Raw genomic sequence first — 18,685 nt, 5'->3', positions numbered from 1 at the left:
CACTGCTCTCCTGCAGTGCCTGTAATTCGATTTAATACGTCCAGTCCTAAGCAAGTGGACATATCACCAACAATGACAGGGACATCCTTGAGAACCAAGGGCCTTTCAGCTGGGTCTCATGAAAATTGGAGGCCCTAAGAACTGAGGGTGGGTGGGTGGGGGGCACAGTAACATCCACCTACAGTTATCTGACGAATGTGAGGGCCATTCAAAGCACAGGGAGGGACTCCCAAACGCCAAAAGGTTTTTTTCTGGTTTTCTGAAAGGGGAGATATAGTGTAGACCTGCCTTTGGTGCTGGCCGGTTCCCAGCTAGGCTGGCTCCTGTGCACCAGGATGGTGGGAGAGGAACAAGACAGGTTTGTGTAGGTTTTCCACTGGGTGGGAGAGAAAGATTCCTCACCTTAAACCACCCCAAGGTAGGGCTAAAAGAGCTCCAGGAACTAAAACAGCCTTCTGCCAAGTTGGAAACCTCTTGGAACTAGTGCCCTCTGCGAAGGTTTTGGGCAAAGGTTAAAGGAATTGATGAAAGGTTGGGAAGGCCCTGTTGAGAGGACAGATGCAGAGTAGGCTCAGAGCATTCCACCAACTCCTGCTGAAATACTCCTTTATCAAGGGGCTCCCACTACTTGGAACTTAACGATACTGGACCTGGAGAAGAAAAGACGAAGGAGCAGTTTGCTTGCTCTTCTGCTCGCGAGAGGACTTAAGCCACGGATCCTTCAACCCCTTGTGTCCGAGCTCTGGAAGATTCTCAAACTGCTCAGAGACGCTGGACCTGTGTACTCTACTAGCAAATTGGTGACAAGCAGGCCCACAGGAAGAAGGAATTAGCAAGCCTAGAAGGAGAAAAGGGGGCTTGTCCTACCCTAGATCTCTTGAAAGACCTACTGAAAGCATTTCCTGTAATTACTTATGCACCATTTCGAAAAGTTGGGAGTTAGCCTTTTATTCAACATTGTACCAAGCGCACCCTAAAATGTGTGACCGCAACATGACCCCAGCAGGGACAAGATTTCGGTGTCCACAGTTTGAGTTTGCCCTCTTTAGCACTTTAGGTACCAACACTCAAGCCCTCTGCAGGACCCTGAATTGAATGTATCTAAGCTTATGGAGTCCTCGGCCGGCACAGCGTCCTGCCTGACCCAGTGGCAGATTTTAACTTCTATTAAAGGACTGCGCCAAAAGGTGAAACTGTTTCCCAGGAAGAACCGTTTCTTCGCATTCGGCCTGCACATGCCTCTAGCATCCCAGCCACCCTTGCCCCATAGACTAACACTGATTTTGGTATTCACGTTGTTTTCTGTAGAAGATTTGTTTTTTTCATTAAAAAAAATTACAACAGTCCTCTTTGCAAAATTCTGTAATTTTTGGTGTCCTTTGAAATGTAAAGGTTTCTTCATTTTTTGACATTAATGTTACTTTGCCGCTGCTAAAATACTTAACACTTATTTTCTCTGAGAGAAGCCTGCGGCTTCAACCCACGGCTACTAAAGACAAGCCCGGGATCCCTTACTGAAACCTGTTTTTTTACAGGTTGGGTACTGGATTATTAAAACATTGTGGCGACACATACCTTTCCACTCTCCAAGTTAATAATCAAACTCTTCACAACAGCAATGGAGATATCAGAGTCCAGATTCACATTCGGGGGAGAGGAGGGCATCACCAAAGAAGGCCTAGTCTTCCTGGGAGAGGAAGCCCTGGTCTGCCTAGAGAACAGACTCTGGTGAGACGCAACAGGTTCTTGGGCTCTGTACATTCTGAGATGTCCAAAGAGGCCCACAAGCACAATGGCAGCCACAGACCACAGAGCTCTCCATAAGCACCATATGACAGTATGCTGCGCGCAATCGAAGTGGGACTGTGCTGGGTATAGCATCAACATTTGATCCAGATGGGAATGGGGCACGGGCATACCATCTCAGTGCTACAATGGCTCCAACGGCTGGATGTGTGTTGCGAGCGACTCAGAGGAGAACAATCCTAGTTGTCCGAGAGGTTTGACCCAAAAATATGGCGGTACGATGAAGGAAGTCTAGAGCACCTGCAAGGAGGATGACCAGACAAACCACCAAGTAGATATGAGCCATGAACATCCCCTGCTGGTTAGGACAGCCTTTCGATGCTGCCATCAGATGGGTGGAAACTGGACGAGAAGATATATTTTGGGTTATATGGAAGTCAACTCCCTTGAGATCCACCTCACAGAGTGTGTCCCCTACTTGATGGGCTGAAGGCTTGATGCCCACAGTCACCATCATGATTGGGTCACACTGCAAAAATCAGATTTAAGTGCTGCTGATCCTTAAAAGTAAGCACATCCCATTATTCTTGCCCCCAACGAATGAGTAGTAGCCAAGAGCTCAAAGCAAGCTCTTTTAGGGAACAATACCTGTGGTGCTCAAGACCAGCAGACACCTACCATGTGCAAGCGCCTCCAGGGAGGTAAGGTGCCAGAGACGGGGAGAAAGAAAAGGTGATGCCTGAACACTGTGTACTCTGGCTCACAAGAGGGCCCATGAACCCCAGGTGATGGATTTTTGGCATTGTGGATGTAGAGAAACTCGCCCTCCTACTGGCTGGATTTCTTTAGGACACCCTGGAGACAGTCTCACTCCCTTCTTTGCTCAGAAGAGAATCAATCTGTCCAGTTACCAAGTTTGGAGATGCCACAAACCCTCAACAGATCACGTTCTATCTTTGAAGAAAGACACCAGGGGCCAGGTGTATCAAACTTTTTTGCATTCGCAAACTGTGCGAATCGCAAAATCTCTCCGTTTGCAAATGCAAAAATGTCTTTCATACACCGTGAAAGGCATTTGCTGTGCAATTTTAAGGAATCACAAAAATAGTGATTTCTTAAAATTGTGACCCCATTTAGAGAATCTCAAATTGCGATTCTCTAAATAAGAAATTGCAAATAGGGAATTCCTATCTGCGATTTCCAAAGCACATGTATCAATCATTTCCTAAATACGAATTGGGCATTTACGAAATGCAATTACCACCAAATCCAATTTGGTGGTAAGCATGTGCATTTTTTAAAAATGCATTACAAATGCATTTTTTTTTTAATTACATGTAGCGCACATATGCCCCTAGGGCATGTGTGCACCTCACATGTCTGCAAATTTTTTTTTAGGGTGCATCAAAGGGGGCCTCAGGCCCCCAGAACCCTGGTGTTTGCATTACCTAATTTGCGAATTCCGAACTGGAATTCGCAAATTAGGTAATGCAAAACCATTCGCACCTATGAGCCTACAGACCCATAGGGATGAATGGAGTCCCATTCCCTAATTTAGATTCAGTAATAGAGATTGCAAATTTTAAGAAATCACTATTACCGACTCGCAATTTTCATACATCCCATTTTGCATTTCTTAAATAGCGATTTCTTAAAATTTACTATTTAAGAAATGCAAACTGGGAGCTTGACACAGCTGGCCCCAAGAGTCTACAAAAGGCTTAGCAGAGGACCGGTGGAACTGTCCACCAAGGAATTCATGCTAACAACCCGTGTTTTCACTTTGTGACCTGCTCCTCTGTTGAAGCAGCAAAAAGTTCCATGACAGACAGACAGACCTGTATGTTCTCTCGCGCTTTGGGAACAGCACGGCCAGGACAGGTGGTGCAATTCTAATTCAAGGTTCCTAACCACAGCTGTTGTGTCAGAGTTACCCAATGTGCCTGCAGCTGTTTGCTTCCCTTCATGGAAAGGAGCCTGATATCAGGAGAACAGTCTGACAAGCACTTCCACAAGTTGTTGCAGGAGCCAGACCAGGTGACACTGGGGGGATCCGAGAGCTGCTGTAAGGTGGTGTGGGTCAGAAAACTGAACAAACAGATTCGATATTAAGGTGGTTCTGTCATCACAACTAATTATGCTAGAAAGAGGTACATATAGTCAGGAAAAGATGTGTCTCTTTTGGTTTATAAGTACTTTATCACAAAGGTGTGGAGTGTGCCTGAGCTCTTAAACCACTCTGGATGCATCAGCCTGCCACGAGAAGCTTCAACAGACAACATGTCAAGACCAACATAACGTGTATTTGTAACATAACATAACGTGTATTTGTAACATAACATAACGTGTATTTGTAAAGCGGCCATAACATGTAGGTATCTATGCGCTGAATAACAGATGTTTATTCTTACCCAACTCAATGGTACTCATTGTATCGACCTCAGAATTTAGGATGAAAGCCTGAGTGAACCTGCCGGGATTTGAACCTGTGACCATGAGGTTGAACACAGGTTTCTAAAGTGGATGCCTTAGTCCACTGAGCCACCAGATCCAGCAAGACCAAGACCTTGGCTGCTGCGGGGGAGGGGGGGTTCTCTCCTGGAGGCGCATTAACACCACCGAGCCATCCACAGCGCAGACATGTTGATGTATGAGAAGTCCTCCATGCTGCAAAGTCACCCCAGCCTCCATCTGGAGCCCTAATGGGGTGCAGGTCAAGGGCAGAGGCGTGATCACTTGGAAACCTACGGACTTCACGCATCTCAAAGGGGCTACTGGAAAGCTGATTTGGGAATGAGATCCCAGAAGATCGCTCAGTAAATTTGAGACAACACCAATGGGCCCATATTATAAGCCCGATAACAGCACACGAGCACGAGTTGAAAGGCAAATCTGTACCGTTGGCTTCCACTGGTACATAAAGACAGAGTCTCATGTCACTTGTATATCCATGACACATGGCCCCAAGCGACGGTGCAGGTAATGGAGAATACCGGACCGTTCAGGTGACCGGCCGTACTTCCAAGCTGGCACCATCATATGTTCAGGGTGCCAACTGGTAACAGGAAATAGACTGGTCCCTCAGAGTGGGCACATAATGGGGGCAACAGCAAATGTCAGAGGCCTGAATCTCTGAAACACTTCTCGTGGCAGGGACACCTACAGGTCCAGGGCCACCCGGGGGGGGGGGGGGGAACATCCTGAACAACTAGGTCCTAAACAACTACTTGCCTAAACCACTACTGCTAAACAACTAAAAAGTCTCTACAACGAAGTACTAAACAACTACTGTCTAAACAACGATTTTGCCTGAATAACGATTACCTGAACAACGAATTTTAAAAGGTAAGTTTTTTTTTTTGAATGGTTTATAAGTTGTTTAGAATATATATATATATATATATATATATATAAATAAATTCTAAACTAATAAACAATAGAAAATAAAAAAACCTTACCTTAAAATTCGTTGTTCAGGCAATTGTTATTCAGGCAAAATCAGTGTTTAGCGAGTAGTTGTTCAGTACTACGCTGTAGAGACTTTTTAGTTGTTTCGCAGTAGTGGTTTAGGCAAGTAGTTGTTTAGGACCTAGTTGTTCCATCACATATTCCCCAGGGGACTCATTGGCACCCTGGTGATGACATAAATAGACCTTCTAAGCACAATCGTGGCTTGAATACTGCAGGTCAGAGGGAGATGGCCCCAACAGTGAATAATTCAGAGGCTCCACTCCCAGCCTACAGAGGAAATCCCAGCGTCTTGGGCGAAAGGAAGTAACCTTGTGTTCAGTTTAGGCTCAGGAAGAGCACTACAGATACTGGCGTGGAATCAGAGACAGCAAACGACGCTGCTGGTACTGCGGGATGATTCATCCTCATGGATAAGGTGAGGACACATAGAGACATACTTCAATTTTAGTTCCTTCCTAATATTGTAGTGTAGCTCAACTCCTGCATGGCGGGTTGGGCTGCACAGTCAGTTATAAAACACTGTGTGCTGCCTTCTGCATACTTCAGTGCCCGGGATGTTTACATGGCAAAGATGTATACATTGGGCAGAAATGAGGCAGGTAAAGAGTCCAAAGGTATGATGAGAGTTCAGGCTGATGGTCTTGGGACTGAATTTGAAGACTTCAATTAATGTGTTTCCTGGAAGGCCTCTAGTTTGGTTCTCAGGTTTGGGGTCAGAGCAATCCACAATCTAGGTCAAACGCAGTAGGCAGACCCACCTAGTGTTCAGTCTGGAGTCCTGAAAGATTTTACTGAACAGGGAAGAGGTCCACGTTGACAACCATTCCCATTGCTTTGGCGTGGGGAGTGAACCTGAGCTCAGAGATGCAAATTACCTCCATTTTCCTAACTGAGTGAGGTTGAATGAGGGTATTCTAAAGGCATGTGGGCTAAAGGAAGCATAGCGAGTAGAGTGCAGCTCCCTTGGAGGAAGAAAGTCTCTCCAGATACCCATGCCTGTCGCTAATGCAGCCAAACTCCATCTACCCCCCAGCAACGACCAGGGTAGCTTGGCACTGGTAGTGTCTGGGTCAGGTGCACAGGCTAGTTTTATTTGCCCGATTTATAAAGCGCGGGAAATCACCTGTGAGGGTCTCAAGGCATAGAATTGTAGGCACAGGGAGGTTACCTCTTCCTCCCTTGCTGCTTGGACATCATTCCCCAAGACTGTTTACTTCTCAAAGGTCTTCCTAGCTGTGGTCATTCCAGGATTCCCACCCACTAGAGTCACCAAGCAGACTTGACCCCCTGTATACTGAACCCCTCTTCTCCCACACCACTGAAGAGCTACTGAAGACTGGCTTCAACCAGTGATTAGATGCTGAATTGTCACAGGCCCTGTCAGCCCGAGACAGACACCACTTCAACGCCTCTCAGATCCTAGCGAGCAGAACAGTTGCGAGAGGCAGCTCGTACAGGGTTGAATGCACCCCGAGCTCCACACCACGGCCTGAGCTGAGGCGCTACATGTGACATTTGCGTGTGTCAGACAGTGGATCCGGTCACGTCCCTCAACTATCTGGACGTTAAGAGGAGACTGGATGGTTCTGTATACATAATATTCCCTTGTTCTGAATTCCCCAGTGTTTTTGAGCGCCCAAGCAGAGGTATCACTACAGGTCCTGAAGAATGCTGCACACCTATAGAGGGTTATGGGCAGAAACATGGCCCTTCCGGAGTGACACAAATGAGCAGGTTTCATTTATTTTTTCCCTGCTTTCTTCCGTTTCTTTTACAGGGAGTGCAGAATTATTAGGCAAATGAGTATTTTGACCACATCATCCTCTTTATGCATGTTGTCTTACTCCAAGCTGTATAGGCTCGAAAGCCTACTACCAATTAAGCATATTAGGTGATGTGCATCTCTGTAATGAGAAGGGGTGTGGTCTAATGACATCAACACCCTATATCAGGTGTGCATAATTATTAGGCAACTTCCTTTCCTTTGGCAAAATGGGTCAAAAGAAGGACTTGACAGGCTCAGAAAAGTCAAAAATAGTGAGATATCTTGCAGAGGGATGCAGCACTCTTAAAATTGCAAAGCTTCTGAAGCGTGATCATCGAACAATCAAGCGTTTCATTCAAAATAGTCAACAGGGTCGCAAGAAGCGTGTGGAAAAACCAAGGCGCAAAATAACTGCCCATGAACTGAGAAAAGTCAAGCGTGCAGCTGCCACGATGCCACTTGCCACCAGTTTGGCCATATTTCAGAGCTGCAACATCACTGGAGTGCCCAAAAGCACAAGGTGTGCAATACTCAGAGACATGGCCAAGGTAAGAAAGGCTGAAAGACGACCACCACTGAACAAGACACACAAGCTGAAACGTCAAGACTGGGCCAATAAATATCTCAAGACTGATTTTTCTAAGGTTTTATGAACTGATGAAATGAGAGTGAGTCTTGATGGGCCAGATGGATGGGCCCGTGGCTGGATTGGTAAAGGGCAGAGAGCTCCAGTCCGACTCAGACGCCAGCAAGGTGGAGGTGGAGTACTGGTTTGGGCTGGTATCATCAAAGATGAGCTTGTGGGGCCTTTTCGGGTTGAGGATGAAGTCAAGCTCAACTCCCAGTCCTACTGCCAGTTCCTGGAAGACACCTTCTTCAAGCAGTGGTACAGGAAGAAGTCTGCATCCTTCAAGAAAAACATGATTTTCATGCAGGACAATGCTCCATCACACGCGTCCAAGTACTCCACAGCGTGGCTGGCAAGAAAGGGTATAAAAGAAGGAAATCTAATGACATGGCCTCCTTGTTCACCTGATCTGAACCCCATTGAGAACCTGTGGTCCATCATCAAATGTGAGATTTACAAGGAGGGAAAACAGTACACCTCTCTGAACAGTGTCTGGGAGGCTGTGGTTGCTGCTGCACGCAATGTTGATGGTGAACAGATCAAAACACTGACAGAATCCATGGATGGCAGGCTTTTGAGTGTCCTTGCAAAGAAAGGTGGCTATATTGGTCACTGATTTGTTTTTGTATGTCAGAAATGTATATTTGTGAATGTTGAGATGTTATATTGGTTTCACTGGTAATAATAAATAATTGAAATGTGTATATATTTTTTTTTGTTAAGTTGCCTAATAATTATGCACAGTAATAGTCACCTGCACACACAGATATCCCCCTAACATAGCTAAAACTAAAAACAAACTAAAAACTACTTCCAAAAATATTCAGCTTTGATATTAATGAGTTTTTTGGGTTCATTGAGAACATGGTTGTTGTTCAATAATAAAATTAATCCTCAAACATACAACTTGCCTAATAATTCTGCACTCCCTGTAATCCTGACCCAGGGACGCACTAATAAATATCTTGCGTACCCTGTAATCAGTTTTCTCTTCATGTTTTGCTTTTTTTGTTATACTCTGCTTACCTCACCACTGGGTGTTCAGTATACCTCTAAAAACGTCTGTAGAGCTCCTCCCTCTCAGTGAGGGGTCGCTGCCGACACTGTGACGAGGTTCCCGATGATGAAGCATGCCACCGCTGGAGGGTGAGGGAATTCGCCCTTGAAGAAGAACACTCTTTGCCAGCTAGGCATGCCATGCCTTCTTTGTGCTTTGTCTCGCTCTCTTCTCACACTTTCTTACACACCCAGAGGTTATGCAAAGCATTACAGCGAGTTGTTTAGGGAATTAACTTCTGTGGGTCTTAAAATTTCCCCGGCCCTCTTTTATGGTGCTGAGACCACTTACCAGCACCACCTAGGAGAGCAGACGCATCGAGCAGCCCAGTCGCATACACTTCTGTCTGGCACAAAGATGCAACCTGAGGCGACTCCTTGTGTGACATTGTGGTCCAGGTGCCACATCTGGCATGGCTGTCAGTGCATGGCAAACAACGCAAGTGGGACAGCCCTGAACCCTTTTATGTAGGATTCAGGGCTGTCATAAAAGGGTTCAGGGCTGTCCTGCTCAAGAGACAACCAATCTGAAAACTTACACCAGCTTCAGGCAGCTGAACTCACTGAGAGCAATAAGGGACTGGGATGAAACATTTTTCAGGGTTATTCTCAGCTCACAGTCAATCTCTGCAAACTTGGGTGTTAAAATACGAAGAGGGTTTTGGGTTCTCTCGAGCTGCTGTCCCACTTCACACACCACCCGTGAAGATACATTTACACTGTGGTTCTGTCTTAGAATATACTGACATTCTGAAAGTCACATCTATGAGCAAACATGTATGCCTGTGAAATATCCCCCACAGGATGCTTGGCGTTTACTACTGTGCGTCACAACTTCCTATAACTATGCAGTAGTAACCCCAATGCAGGGAGTGCGTATGGAAACAAGCGCTGCCTTGAGAGTCTGTGAATGACCACCAACTGGTGAGCAGTCTCTAACTACTGTCTGAGACCTGCCCACCTTGGAAGAGCTTCTACAGCAAAGCACTGAGGCGAATCCCATGGTGGGAAGGAGAACAGAGCATCCCAAATTTCTGTGGGATCCTAGGGTAGGGGTTTCAGAGAGAAAGAGAGAAAGTGTGTGTGTGTGTGTAGGAGGAGGAGGAGGAGGAGGTACAACTGCAAAGCAACCTTTCCCAGTGAAAAAAGGATACTGTGTGTACAATCTGTGGGATCCTAGGGTAGGGGTTTCAGAGAGAATGAGTGAGTGAGTGTGTGTGTGTGGAGGAGGAGGATGAGGTACAACTGCAAAGCAACCTTTCCCAGGGAAAAAAAGGATACTGTGTGTACAATCTGTGGGATCCTAGGGTAGGGGTTTCAGAGAGAAAGAGTGAGTGAGTGAGTGAGTGAGTGTGTGTGGAGGAGGAGGAGGAGGAGGATGAGGTACAACTGCAAAGCAACCTTTCCCAGTGAGAAAAGGATACTGTGTGTACAATCTGTGGGATCCTAGGGTAGGGGTTTCAGAGAGAAAGAGAGAAAGAGTGAGTGAGTGAGTGAGTGAGTGTGTGTGTGTGTGTGTGTGTGTGTGTGTGTGTGGAGGAGGAGGAGGTACAACTGCAAAGCAACCTTTCCCAGTGAGAAAAGGATACTGTGTGTACAATCTGTGGGATCCTAGGGTAGTGGTTTGAGAGAGAAAGAGTGAAAGAGTGAGTGAGTGTGTGTGTGTGTGGAGGAGGAGGAGGAGGAGGAGGAGGAACAACTGCAAAGCAACCTTTCCCAGTGAGAAAAGGATACTGTGTGTACAATCTGTGGGATCCTAGGGTAGTGGTTTCAGAGAGAAAGAGTGAAAGAGTGAAAGAGTGAGTGAGTGAGTGAGTGAGTGAGTGAGTGTGTGTGTGTGTGTGTGTGTGTGTGTGTGTGTGTGTGTGTGGAGGAGGAGGAGGAGGAGGAGGTACAACTGCAAAGCAACCTTTACCAGTGAGAAAAGGATACTGTGTGTACAATCTGTGGGATCCTAGGGTACGGGTTTCAGAGAGAAAGAGTGAGTGAGTGAGTGAGTGAGTGAGTGTGTGTGTGTATGTGTGTGTGGAGGAGGAGGAGGAGGAGGAGGAGGTACAACTGCAAAAGCAACCTTTCCCAGTGAGAAAAGGATACTGTGTGTACAATCTGCGTTTTGAAAACTGTACAATCCAAAAATATCACAAGACCAAAATGTCGCAGGTCACTGCCAGTGGTACCTGAGACTGGAGCCTACTCCTGCCAATGTTTGTGGGGTCCAAAAAGTGGCGAATCTGCACTCATGCAGAAGAACGCTTCCAGGACGTCCCATGTTTTACTTGCGTTGTGCATCAGTCAGTATTAGAAGCTCCTGGTGCACAAAAGAACAAGTTAAAACTGGCTCTTGGTGAAAACCAGGAGGGGTCAAATACAACGGAGACACAGCAAACTCGGGTCAGGGCCCCTGACCCGACCACCAAGCCAAGACCTCATTTATTTGGAGGCCCTGTTCAGCTACACCACAGAAGTCTGTGAAAGCCACCCAGGCATGGCGCCTAGTTAAACTCAGTGACGTCACTCAGGGGTCGCTAGAGTCGTGCTGCGACCCCCAGCCTGCCCCTCGAGGTCCCTGACACGGCCTCTGCAAGGCCTGGACCCGATGGTGGCCAAGAGAGAAGGTAAACAGTATCTTTTTTTTTTTTTTAAACAGTTGACTTCCTGCAGCGCCCACTGCAACCAGTGACATTAAACTTTAGTTCTGTAAATCAAATCAATTCAGCAGTGCAATGTGCACATTTTCTTGGATAAGTTAAGAAATGAAATGCATAGCATAATACACACTTTTAAACAACACGGTACTGATTTTCATTGTCTAAACAGCATGAAGCATTGTGTTAAAATAAAATCCTCACTTCTGTGCTTTGCACGATGAGGGTGCCCGACACGGCATCTCACTCAGAATGCATCAACAAAACCAATACTGCTTTTAAAATGACCATTTTCTGCAGCTTCTTGTAATTTGCCAGTGCATTTTATTCTAGAGATAAACCGTGATGCCATGGTGCCATTAAACCATGATAGTTTGTGGTATAAATCATCTGATTTCCAATGTTTCTGAGATCGTATGGCACTAAAGTCTCCTTTTAGAACAAAAGCCTACTTTTTCATGCACGTAAAAAAACAAAAAAAAATTGCGACGCTTCTAAACTTGTAATCACCCTATTTAAAATACAGGTGGTTTATATAACAAACATTTTTTGTGTACATGTAAATAGAGGCAACCTCTTGAGAATGTGCAATGCCATCCCCGGGTTGGAACAATTAAACAGCAAAGATCTCGAGCGCACAACCTTTCTACCACCAAGTAAGAGCCGAAGTCGGCCTTAGCAGCAGGGAAAAGGGCAGCGGATGCCCTCAAAATCAGAGGATTCTGGACTTTGGGGCACAGAGCTGAAAGAGGGGATCAAGGTGAAGTACCCCACATTCCTCATCCCGCAAGGTACCAGGGGAAACTATCAATTCTACAAGAAGCCAAGGGGGACACCGTCTCCATTACACAGGAACACCAAGTAATGAGACGAGACAAAGTAACAGACCTGCAAAAAGAGGAAATCAGCGCACCCCTGCACCCCAAGATAGGTGTGGGGATCCAGGACCATTGATAAATATCTCAAACTCTGGACCACTGGGAAACACAAAAATAATATCTGGAACATAGCAGGGTCAACCAAAATCACTCATGAGCCAAACCTGGAATCCTTTTTGAGACACTTTGACATCATTTGCCTACAAGAAACTTGGCAATCCGTTAGCAGGATTCCAAGAATTCTACAACCAAGCAACAAAAGCAAAGAGCAAGGGACACCCCAAGGGAGGGCTTTCCACTTGCATAACCACAAGTACATCTTTAACTGCAAGGAAAATCAACCAGCTTCCAGCTGACATGCTAGCCCTCATTACTGAAAACTGGCTTTTGGACCAGGTAGCAACTTCGGTCATAATATTAAACATCTATATCAACTCCAAAGCGACCCATAAATTGCAGTTATTAGACACTACGGAAAACAAGCTGCATTCTCGAATTGCCTCGTACGGGGATGCATCCTGGCTCATCACAGGCGAGTTCAACCTAAATATGGCCAACCAAGGTATAGAAGTACCAGAGAAGGAGCCTTAGATCAACGCCTGGGATTCCACAGCAAGTATCACGCTTCAATGATCCAGACAAATGCGATCACCCTCTGGTGAGAGCCTTGGAGGCTTCAGGACTGAGGGCCCTGAACAGTCGAACCCAACGCACATATCAAAGAGATCAGCTAGCACCCTCGATTACACATCTACATCATGACATTATTCGGTATAGGAATTAAAAACAATATTTCCTGAATCTTGACCCCCACAGCGCTGAAGGCACAGGTGAGCTCACCCCACGCATGCGCTGCCCCTCTAGGCGCTACCTGTGACAGTGATGAATGCTTGGCTAACAGTGGACCAAGGTTATGCTCAATCTGTATAGTGTCCTGTACAGAGACGTTTTAAGCCTTCCAGCCCCCCCCCCCCCCCACATAGCCAGCTCTGTTCTGCAGAGTCTTGCGCTGATGATCTTTAATAATTATTAAATAGATTGTTTTGAATGCCGTTTCCCTTTAATGCATTTTTTATGTAACTGATGTGAGTCAATTACAGCCATGTTGCAGAGAAATGCTTTGTTATGTTTCTTGCAACAGCCATAAAAAAGTTTCATTTAGATCCAAACAGGACCTCACATATAAGAAACGTGAGGGGGTCCCAGAGATTATTTGCAGTAATATTAAGCACCTGCTGTTACAATATTGAAAGCACACGTCACTATCCCTGAATATTACCTGTGAACACACTTTGAATTTGGACCAGTGTGTGTGTGCAGTCAGTGACCTGGGCAAAGAGGGCATGAAAGAGATGAAACTGGATCATAAATTCAACACTGGTCCAAGGGGCCACAAAATATGTTTGGCCCCGTGCCCCCCAAATCCTTAAGATGTCCCTGGCAGGTGGATGAGGTTTGCCTCACACAGTCCCTTCCTCCCGTGAAAGATCCGGTGAGGCATCGTGTAACCGTGCACACTAGTGCCAAGGACCCCCTTCACTGCCCTAGAGCGGCACTGGTGCCCCGAGGGCAGCCCTCACCACGGGCACCCCCTGCCCTGGGGTCCGGCAGCTCCTACACCCAGCAGCAGCACCAGAGTAGTGACAGCCTCACCCACACATGGGCCTTAAAGCGCTACACCAGAGAGCGCCCTATCACCATCACGTGCACACGCACCTATGATCCCACACATGGTCCTTCAAGCGCTACACGCCACAGTGCCCTCTCACCATCACGTGCAGACGCACCTCCGACCCCACACGTGGGCTTTCAAGCGCTACACGCCAGAGAGCCCTCTCACCATCACGTGCACACGCACCTCCGACCCCACACGTGGGCTTTCAAGCGCTACACGCCAGAGAGCCCTCTCACCATCACGTGCACACGCACCTCCGACCCCACACGTGGGCTTTCAAGCGCTACACGCCAGAGAGCCCTCTCACCATCACGTGCACACGCACCTTCAGCCCCACACAGCGCTGTGACAGCACACCGTGTGCTCCTGAGCAGTGTGCGCACAACACCGGAGTAGAGTACACACCGACAGCAACATCGCATCAGAAGGCAGCGCCCTGAGGACGTGTAGGAAGCGCTATCCCCCTGGCTGACCAATCACACTCGGACACAGAACCCCACAAAGAGCTTCCGTTTCACTCGCACGAACCCCAAAACCATCCTCATCTAAACACTGAACAACGAAGACGCAGGGGCACACCAAAGGTCCCCGAATTCCTAACAAAGGGCAGCACGGGTGAAAAAGCGCTAGAGTGCCGCAGCAAGGGCTGAAAGCGCTATACAAGTGTGAGTAGAGGTGTCAAAACTTACTGTGAACTCCATGGAAAGGGGCAGCTCAGCCCCCAACGCCCCCAGCCCAGGCACCCACCACCCCTAGCACAGCCCCCCCCCCCCCCCCCCAGCTCAGTTCAGCCCCCCCCCCAGGCTCAGCCCCCCACCACTTCTGCCCCCCACACCTAATCTACCCCCCCCCCCCCCCCAGCTCAGGCCCCCCGCACTGCCCGGTGCCCCCAGAGGCACCTGTGCCACCCCACCGCCTGGCACCGCTGGAGGCACGTGGGCACATACCGAGCTAGCGCTGGGGAAGGAGCCCCCCCACATCCTCTGTCGCGACATGTCCTGCGCTGCTCACGATCACCGGTTCCAGAGAGGGCCCTCCAGAGTCTCCGATGACAAGACTCGAATAGCCGCCCAATCCCTGCCCTGGGACAGGGGGCGTGGAGGGGCAGGGAGCGCAAACACACGTGTGCAGGGAGGGAGCCAAGGGGGCTGGGCAGGAGGAGGGCCCCTGACGACACCCACCAGGGCCGGGCTGGCGCATCCATGCACCCCCCAGCCTGGGGCTTGTGATATACCAGGGAGTGCCATTGACTGGCACAAGGGGCTCCAGGCCGGTACCAATGAGGGAGCCAAGGAGGCTGGGCAGGAGGAGGGCCCCTGACGACACCTGGCAGGGCCGGGCATGGCCCAATCCAAGGATGCACCACCCTGGGGCTGGTGATACAACCAGGGAGTGCCACTGACTGGCACAACGGGATCCAGGCCGGTGCCAATGAGGGAGCCAAGGAGGCTGGGCAGGAGGAGGGCCACTGACAACACCTGTCAGGGCCCAATCCATGGATGCACCAGCCTGGGGCTGGCGATATACCAGGGAGTGCCATGACTGGCTCAGGGTGCTCCAGGTGGAAGCCAAGGGGGCTGGCAGGAGGAGGGCCCTTGACGCACCTACCAGGGCCGGGCTGGCCTATCCATGCACCCCCCAGCCTAGGGCTTGTGATAGAACCAGGGAGTGCCATGACTGGCACAGGGTGCTCAAGGGGGGCTGGGCAGGAAGAGGGCCTTGATGACACCTGGCAGGGCTGGGCATGGCCCATCCAGGCACCCCTCAGCCTGGGGCTGGCAATACCATGATTGGCACAGGGTGCTCAAGGCGGGAGCCATGGCTGAGAACGGCCCATCCGTGGATGACTCACCCCGGAGATTCTGATAGAGCCAAGAGGTGCCATGATTGGCACAGGGTGCTCCATGCAGCGTTGGGTGTGGCACACTCAAGAGACAAGGCGCAGCGTGCTCCAACACATGTGAGGCTTGTCACAGCCCATCCAACCTAACGAGGCTACAAGACCCATGCAGAGCATGGCCCATCAAACACAGGTAAGGTTTGGGCATGCCATCCAACGAAGACACTGCGTGGCTCTAATGCAGACAAGTCGTGGCCGGGCCCATCCAACCCAACTAAGCTGCAAGACACATGCAGAGCATGGCCCATCAAGCACAGGCAAGGCTCGGGCATGCCATCCAACGAATACAAGACATGGCTCTAATGGAGACAAGCCACGGCCTGGCCCATCCACCTCAACTAGGCTGCACATGACCCATGCAACCAAGGCAAAGCAAAGCATACTTGATTCTACATAGATAAGGGTTTGGCACGGCTCATTCAATAAAAACATCACTTGGCCTGTCTAATGCAGAGAAGTCATGGCCTCGCCCATCCAATGGAATTAGGTTTTGCATGACTCACTCAACCGAGGCAAGGCAGAGCATGGCCAATCCAACAAACTTAAGCCTTGGTTTGGCCTACTCAATACAAACAAGACATCAGTTGGCCTGTCTATTGAAGACATGCCGTGGCCTGGCCCCTCCAAAACAGACCATGTTTGGCATGGTCCATTAAAGGGAGGCGAAACACAACATGGTCTATCGAAAATAAGTGCGGCTTGGCATAGCTCTGCTAATGAAGACAAGGCTTTAAATGTCTTCAGGTCAATCGAAACACAGTATTATACGGTCAGTACATTGAAGACAAGACATAGCGTTACCCATCCAACAACAACACAACATTGCAGGGTCCATCCAATGCAGACAACATGGCCTAGACCACTCAACGCCAACAACACACGGCTATGTCCATCCAGTCTCATCCATTAAGACAATACTTGGCATGGTCTCTCTCACACAGACAACACATGGTCCTTCCAATGCAGACACAACAAGGCCTAGACCACTCAACGCCATCAACGCATGGCTATGCCCATCCAATGAAGACAATACTTGGCATGGTCTCTCTCACACAAACAACACATGGTCCTTCCAATGCAGACACAACAAGGCCTAGGCCACTCAACGCCATCAATCATGGCTATGCCCATCCAATGAAGACATTACTTGGCATGGTCTCTCTCACACAAACAACACATGGTTCTTCCAATGCAGACAGGCTTACAAGCATGTTCACCAGATGCATTATCCAGTGTTGCAAAGGTATACCCGGGCAGTACAGAGAAGGCACAGCATGGCATATGTAATGCAGTCTAGACTTAAACCATCCACTGTACAGCAGGCTTGGCATGCCCAATGCAGAGGGTACTTTGCTTAGCACACCCAGTGCCACAAGATACCGCAAACTCCGTCCAATACAGACACGACTTGTCGGGGTCAATCCAGTGATGAGACATTTGCATACCACATCTGAGAAGAAAAGGTGGCATACCGCATAGAAGAGATGAGACAGCGGGATACCACATCTGAGAAGAGACGGTGGCATACCGCATCTGAGAAGAGACGGTGGCATACCGCATCTGAGAAGAGACTGTGGCATACCGCATCTGAGAAAAGACGGTGGCATACCGCATCTGAGAAGAGACGGTGGCATACCGCATCTGAGAAGAGACGGTGGCATACCGCATCTGAGAAGAGACGGTGGCATACCGCATCTGAGAAGAGATGAGACAGCGGGATACCACATCTGGGATGAGACGGGACGGTGGGATACCACATCTGAGAAGAGACGGTGGCATACCTCATCTGAGAAGAGACGGTGGCATACCTCCTCTCAGAAGAGACAGTGGCATACCGCATCTGAGAAAAGATGGTGGCATACCGCATCTGAGAAGAGACGGTGGCATACCTCCTCTCAGAAGAGACAGTGGCATACCGCATATGAGAAGAGACGGTGGCATACCACATATGAGAAGAGACGGTGGCATACCGCATCTGAGAAGAGACGGTGGCATACCGCATCTGAGAAGAGACGTGGCGTACCGCATCTGAGAAGAGACGGTGGCGTACCGCATCTGAGAAGAGACGGTGGCGTACCGCATCTGAGAAGAGACGGTGGCGTACCGCATCTGAGAAGAGACGGTGGCGTACCGCATCTGAGAAGAGACGGTGGCGTACCGCATCTGAGAAGAGACGGTGGCGTACCGCATCTGAGAAAAGACGGTGGCGTACCGCATATGAGAAAAGACGGTGGCGTACCGCATATGAGAAAAGACGGTGGCGTACCGCATATGAGAAAAGACGGTGGCGTACCGCATATGAGAAAAGACTGTGGCGTACCGCATATGAGAAAAGACAGTGATATACCGCATATGAGAAAAGACAGTGACATACCGCATCTGAGATGAGACACTGACATACCGCATCTGAGATGAGACAGTGACATACCGCAGCTGAGAAGAGACAGTGACATACCGCATCTGGGAAAAAACGGTGGCATACCGCATCCAAAGCAAACAAGCTGCAGTAGGCATGAGGTGACAGTCGGTGTTACAGGCTGCAGAGCCGCATAGCACAACATGTTGACATACACAAGAGCTTCACTGGTGCCAAGCACTGCACAGTGGCAAAGAGATTACCCCACCCAGCAAAGACAAGACTTGGCTTATCCCACCCAGCAAAGACAAGACTTGGCTTGGCTTGGCCCACCAAACAAAGACAAGACAAGACTTGGCCCACCAAACAAAGACAAGACAAGACTTGGCCCACCAAACAAAGACAAGACAAGACTTGGCCCACCAAACAAAGACAAGACAAGACTTGGCCCACCAAACAAAGACAAGACAAGACTTGGCCCACCAAACAAAGACAAGACAAGACTTGGCCCACCAAACAAAGACAAGACAAGACTTGGCCCACCAAACAAAGACAAGACTTGGCT

At 48.7% G+C, this 18,685-nt stretch overlaps 1 protein-coding gene across 5 annotated transcripts in view; it reads right to left on the bottom strand.

Moving 5' to 3' along the window:
• The window catches only part of LOC138248932 (cystathionine beta-synthase-like protein), a 147,621-nt gene that overhangs the window by 83,606 nt on the left and 45,330 nt on the right, over positions 1 to 18,685 (bottom strand). For 3 of the 5 annotated variants that reach the window (XR_011194663.1, XR_011194664.1, XM_069202959.1), the window contains exon 1: positions 14,812 to 14,938. The exons of the other annotated variants lie outside the window; for them this stretch is intronic. Coding sequence is in view for 1 of the 3 variants with exons in the window: in XM_069202959.1 (XP_069059060.1) it covers positions 14,812 to 14,859 (48 nt within the window). In the remaining 2 variants the exon portion in view is untranslated. Of the gene's footprint in view, positions 1 to 14,811; positions 14,939 to 18,685 lie in introns of those variants that run through there. 5 annotated transcript variants of the gene reach the window in all.

This window comes from Pleurodeles waltl, chromosome 8 (genome assembly GCF_031143425.1).
Source record: "Pleurodeles waltl isolate 20211129_DDA chromosome 8, aPleWal1.hap1.20221129, whole genome shotgun sequence".
NCBI classification, from domain to species: domain Eukaryota; kingdom Metazoa; phylum Chordata; class Amphibia; order Caudata; family Salamandridae; genus Pleurodeles; species Pleurodeles waltl.
The sequence above is the reverse complement of the archived record's forward strand: the minus strand, read 5'-3'. Positions and strand labels throughout refer to the sequence as shown.